Source organism: Prionailurus bengalensis, chromosome B4 (genome assembly GCF_016509475.1).
Source record: "Prionailurus bengalensis isolate Pbe53 chromosome B4, Fcat_Pben_1.1_paternal_pri, whole genome shotgun sequence".
Taxonomy (NCBI): domain Eukaryota; kingdom Metazoa; phylum Chordata; class Mammalia; order Carnivora; family Felidae; genus Prionailurus; species Prionailurus bengalensis.
In genome coordinates this window covers 40,046,674-40,052,883 of record NC_057358.1, presented here as the reverse complement: position 1 = coordinate 40,052,883, position 6,210 = coordinate 40,046,674, and the positions used below count along the sequence as shown (strand labels likewise).

The following is a 6,210-nucleotide window of genomic DNA, read 5'->3' as shown; positions in this document are numbered from 1 at the left end:
CCATGCCTGACCCATAACACTAAATTTTGAAACGCCCTCCAAGACAATTGATCACATGCTGTCTTGCAATACTTACTTTTGTTTTACATGATTGTTTCCCAGGGGGAGTGGAAGCGTGAGAAGGCAGGGACAATATCCTAATATTTGTTCCAGTACACCCCATCCCCAGCACAATGAGGAGTGTGGGGTCCAGAGCAGCTGGTGAGAAGCCATGTGCTGCTCAGGTCCAACTGCAGAGAGTACTTGAACATCACCCAGGGTCACACTCCACTGCACAAGCCTGCCATTTCTGGAGGGGACTTGGAGCAAGGTGTCCCTGCTCCAAGAGAAACACTTTGTGCCTTCCACTCCAAGCCCAGAAGTGCTTCTATGGTTAATGCTAGAATCACTTAAAGCCCAGCTCAGTGAAAAGATTCCTCTAGGGCTGATTCTCTGTTTCATTTTCCTCTCTAGGGAGTGTCCCAGGCAGGGCAATCAAGGAGCTGGGGTTCTAAAAGCATGTGAAAAGATTTGTTTTCTGAATCTGCCATTACTCAGCATTCAGGAAACATGGACAAGAGAGGAAACAAGTAGAGAAAAAGAAGGGGCCAGATGCTTTGCTGTAGAGAAGCTGTCCTTCCATAAGAGCATGACATAGAGCACAGCCCTGCTCTCATAGTTGCGGTGGCCAGAGCTGGTAGATTATGAACCGAGTGCTGGTTTCCTGCTGTGGGAGCCAAGACACAACATCTGGATAAAATCTTGACTGAGGCCACTTGATATAATCTCCTCGGGAAGGTAATGGGTATGGAAAATCAATGATAGCAGAGAAGAGGATGGTGGGGGAGGATACAGGGGCCCCTAATCTCAGGTGGCCTGGGTAAAGAACTTTGACATTCAGGTCCCTTTTTTTTTTTTTTTTTTTTGCTAATCACATGAGTAGGCAAGTCATGATGGCCGGAGTGAAACAGTGCAGCTATTTGGGGAATCGTGGCAACAGGTGCACTGAGAAGACGGAGAGATTAAAATCCTTGCACTGCCTAGTGAGTGCCCACTCAGTGCTCCAGAGCAGATACCATGACACTGAACTTGGGGATGGGAGGTTGCAGCAGGGGACTAGGGTAACTGACCCCTCTCTAGAGCTGCCCCGATCCTCTTTGTAAACTGCTCTGCAGTATCCCCTTCTCTCATGCCAAACACAGAAACCCACTCTCTCTTTTCCTCCCCTCTCTCCCTGAGGATTTGTATAAGACTGAAGCGACTTACTGGACATTTCAGCCATGCAGTCTGTTCTACTTAGGCATCTGGACACAACTAAGACCCAAGTGTTGCTCTCTCTTTGAGCCTGAAGGAACTGACTTTCAGGTCATAGGTGGCGATTTCTCTTTTGTTTGTAAGGGAGGGTGGAGCCTGAGGGAAGATCTAGTCCCAATCACCAGGTGTGTGCCCAACTACACACATTAACTTTAGACTGAAAGAGGGCTTGGAGGTGAGACTGTGGAGTTGAAGTTTGGCAAGATGCCATGCTTTCAGGTAGATTGTAAATTATAAATAAATAGACTCTCTTCTTCTTCTTCTTCTTCTTCGTCTTTTTTTGCTTCAGCATGTAATGAAAAACAACAGAGCCCTGCCTGCACAATCCTTCTATTTCCGCCTCAGATTCGCTGTTAACAGTTCCTGACTGGAAATGACTCCAGGCAGTCACAGACACTGGCTTTTATTATTGTGTCGGCATCTTATTTAAATCCACAGTTCCCAGACATCAATTTAGCAAAGCCTCCCTCGCCCCACGGAGATGTGGATGCACTCTCAGAACCAGTCATTATTCTCCCTGTGGTCGTGGGGGAGGTGTGATTGTGGATCACCAGCCCACCCTGGTGAGGATCTAAGACAACCAGTCTTTGGATTCTTTAGCAGCAAAAGCAACAGCAGGAATCCAGAGCCCCAGAAGGTAGCTAATCCCAGAGAGAAATGGTAGCCAGTGTTATACCTACTGTGATATTTACCACAACCATCCAGTGAAAAGGGAACCAAGACATTCGTTCTGAGTTTGGGGGTTCCTCGGCACAAGGCCACAATCCGTAGAAACTAGCCTTCAATGTGGACAAGCAAATCCTTCCATTTGGCTTCTCTCTGCCTCTGTCCACCAGAAAGTCACTGCATTCCCTTCTCCCACACCATGGTTGATGGGGAGAGTTTAACAGCAAAGCACTAGTCCCTCCCTCCTCCATGACTTTCACACCAGGGCTGCACTTTTGTGAACAGGCTTCATGTCTGCGAGAATCAGGCTTGTTTCACAGAGCTGTTGAGAGCCATGTTAAACAGGGCTTAAAGCCTGCAGACAAAGGAGAACTCAGAAATGCAGTCCCAGGAGACAGCAGTGGGGTCATAAGGGGTCTGATCTTCTCATGCCTTTTGGCTCCTTCCCCCCCCCCCCAACCCCGCCCCGCTGATGGTTGAGTCTGATACCGTACCATCAGGTGGCATGTCATAAACAGTCTGAGGCAAATAGAGTTCATCCCTCTGTCTGTGATGGGCAGAGGGGGCCCAGCAAAAGAAGTTGACAATCAAACCATTAACTTTCCAAGTGATCTACCCCAGTGAAGGTGGTGTTTGCTCTGACTTCAAAACCAGAAACAGTAAGTCACAGACTCCTTTCTAAATTTCAAAACAAAAACAAAAACAAAAACAAAACTAACACTTGACTCAACCAAGTAACATTTTATTTCCTGGGATAAAAATTAAGAGAATGAATTATCAGAAGCCTATCTTCAACGTCATTAAAATGCTTTTCAAAGAAAGTTACAAGAAGTGTTTAAGGCGCACAGAAAAGGTCAGATTTTCCTTTCTTCCAGAACATTCCCTGCCCTAGACTCAAAGCACCGATACCACATCCCAGAAAAGAGAGAGGCTTATAGACACAGGAACCAGAACAGCCACAACCAGGGTCTCTGGCTGTAATATACGTATCACATAAAAACATCACAATAACTCTCTCTTCCATAAATACAACATTTCTGGAAAATGTATCTAAAATATCTCCATCTGAACTACAGTACAAAAATCCATTCACCAGCCATAAAAATAATATTTCCCCCTATACACAAATAAAATCATATGTAAAGCAAATTTGGAACACATGGAGGGGGTTACAAAATCTCTTGGGATCTGGGCTATTTAAAGTCATTTTTGTTTGGGTTATCCCTCTGCTGGGTATAGGAAACTGGCTACAAATACATCCATTTACAGTGCCCACCATTTCAACAGCTCCTGCGTCATGGAATGTGGTACTTTTTAAAAATAGGCGACCCTTGGTGTCATGGAAAGAAGAGGAAAAATGGGGGATCAAGGGAGGGAGGGGGAGGGACAGAAGAAGTGGAAGAAGAGGGACAGACTTCAAGGTGGGCTTGAAATACTCTGTGGTATGAAGTACATGCCCAGACTCAGGAGGCCTCCCCCATCCCTGTCCCACTACCACCAATCTGCCCAGGCTTCCCCTTACAAATCCGTTTCCCGGCTCGTGTCCAGGCAGAGGGCATAGAGGGACCTCCGCAAGTCCACATTGCTCTTGGCCTTGAGGTTACATTTTTCCAGGGGGCAGCTGCCCCTTCTGGCTCCGTCTGCATTCTCCAGGGACACCCCAGGCTTGCACAGGGACCCTTTGCTCCAGCTGGCCTTCCGAGGGCCTCCACTGTCCAGCCCTGCCCCATGGCTCTGGCTGCCCTGCTCTTCCTTAAGAGCTGCCTGCTCCTCGTGGTCTGTCTCCCGGTGGTAGAAGTAGTTGAAGTTGGAGACAATGACCGGCACAGGCAGGGCGATGGTGAGGACCCCAGCGATGGCACACAGCGAGCCCACGATCTTGCCCCCTACAGTGACAGGCCTCATGTCCCCATAGCCTACCGTGGTCATCGTGACTACTGCCCACCAGAAGGCATCCGGGATGCTGGAAAAGTGGGTCTCCTGGTTGTCAGCCTCTGCGAAGTAGACGGCACTGGAGAAGAGGATGACCCCGATGAAGAGGAAGAAGATGAGCAGACCCAGCTCCCGCATGGAGGCCTGCAAGGTCTTGCCCAGGATCTGCAGCCCCTTGGAGTGGCGGGACAGCTTGAAGATGCGGAACACCCGGACCAGGCGGATCACCCTGAGGATGGCCAGGGACATGGCCTGCTGCCCATTCTGGCCACCTCCTCCTCCACCCCCTGGCTGTTGCTCTGCCAGCTCAGTGCCCAAGGTGATGAAGTAAGGGAAGATGGCCACAACATCGATGATGTTCATAATGTTCCGAGAGAACTCTGCTTTGCTGGGGCAGGCGAAGAAGCGTACAAGCAGCTCGAAAGTGAACCAGATGACACAAGTGGTCTCTACAATAAAGAAGGGGTCTGCCAGGGTCCTAGGCAGGAGAGGTGCCACCGTAGGGCCAGAGGGAGGCGCCAGAGCCCCGCTGCCATTCGCCCCCCGGGGTGGCCCAGGAGGCTGGTGGGGCGCTGGAGGATGGCGGAGCAGCTCGCGTTCATCCCTGAACTCAGGTAAGGTCTCCAAGCAGAAGGTGATGATAGAGATGAGAATGACCAAGACCGAGACGATGGCGATGCCCCTCGCGGACCCCGAGCTTTCTGGATATTCAAAGATAAGCCACACCTGGCGTTGGAACTCGTTGCGGGGCAGGGGCTTCTCCTCTTCTTTAATGAAGCCCTCGTCCTCCCGGAAGCGCTCCATGGCCTCATCCCCCAGCTGGTAGAAGCGGATCTCATCTGCGAACACGTCCAGGGAGACGTTGACCGGCCTCCGCAGGCGGCCCCCCGACTGGTAGTAGTAGAGGATGCCATCGAAGCTCGGCCGGTTGCGGTCGAAGAAGTACTCGTTCCTCAGGGGGTCGAAGTAGCGCAGGCGCTTGGCTGGGTCCCCCAGGAGGGTATTAGGGAACTGCGCCAGCGTGCCCAGCTGCGTCTCGAAGCGCAGCCCGGAGATGTTTATAAGGACGCGTTGGTGGTGAAGGGACCCCGCGCCCAGCATCTGGTCCTCTGCCATGCCCAAGGCAGGGTCGCCTTCTCCCTCCTCGTCCTCCGGTGGCAGCCGTCGAGGCTGTGGCAGCTCCTGTGGCAGCGGCGGCAAAGGCCGCCCTCCCGGGTCCACTCCCCTCTGCGCGCCGCGCCCCTTTGGAGCCCGCTCTTTGGGTCCATCGCCGAGCCCAGCCGTCGGGGGGCACTGGAGCTCTCCCCCTATGGCCTGGCCACAGCCTGCCCGGGCCTCACCTCCTCCTCTAATGGTCATGGCACCGCCGTTCTCCAGGGGCACCAGGGCGATCTCCATGGCCAGGGGGCAGGGGGCATGCTTCGCCCCTGCTGACCGGCGTCTGCGCCCCTCACCTCACGCCCCGCTGGGCGCCTCGCGTCCAGGGCTCTTCTCGAACCGTCGGCCGGCCCCCCTGTGGGGCGGGCTGGGGCTGCTTGGCAGGATCCCCTGGCTCGGTCCTGACGTCAAGAAGCTGCTGCCCCGCTCTCAGCCTCGCTCTCTGTTCTGGCAGCCCGTTACCAAGCAGCCAAAGCCTCCTTCCAGCAGATGCAACCTTCAGCCGCCCCTCTCTGGCTGCGGGGCGGTGCTCTGCCTCCACCCTGCGCGGCTCTCCCGCCTCCTCCCTCACCTCCCCCCCAACCCCGCCCGGCCCCCTCCCCTCCTCTTTCCGCCTCACCTCTCGGGGCACGCAGCAGCGGGTGTTTCCCCGGAGGCCACTGCTGGGGCCCCGGGCGAGGGGAGGAAGGGGGGCTGAGCGGCGCGCAGCCTGGCGGAGGGAGGGAGGGGGGAGGGAATGGAGAGGCTGAAGGAACAGGTTGTACCCAGAGCGCCCAAACTCCCAGGGCAACCAGATGAGAATAGCTGTGGATTTCAGTTCACCTGGGAGCTCGCTGAACGCCTCTGGACTCCAGAGGAAATGAATTGCCTTGGGTTGGACGGATGAGACAAGAAATAACAGTCCTATTCTCTCTTCTTGGGGAAAAATTACAGACAGGAAGGGGCTGGGCGGAGCTCCTGCGGATCTAGAAATCTAGAGATCCATAGCAATGGAGATACCTCCAGACCAGTGGAGAAGCCTGTCTCTTCCCATCTTCCTACACACCCAACAAAAGGTTAAGAGCTGGCAGTGCCCCATGCCATTGCGCTGGGACAGCCCTGATTTCCCAGTCCAGAAAGTGATGGCAGGTGGAACAAATTTGCTGAGGACACACAACTCCT

The 6,210-nt window shown here is 53.4% G+C and overlaps 1 protein-coding gene across 1 annotated transcript; it reads right to left on the bottom strand.

Annotated features, from left to right (window-relative positions):
• Positions 1–2,685: 2,685 nt before the first annotated feature.
• Positions 2,686–5,600, bottom strand: KCNA5 (potassium voltage-gated channel subfamily A member 5). Its single transcript, XM_043561976.1, has one exon. The coding sequence runs from the start codon at positions 5,287–5,289 to the stop codon at positions 3,478–3,480; it is 1,812 nt and encodes a 603-aa protein (XP_043417911.1). The 5' UTR covers positions 5,290–5,600; the 3' UTR covers positions 2,686–3,477.
• Positions 5,601–6,210: the final 610 nt, after the last annotated feature.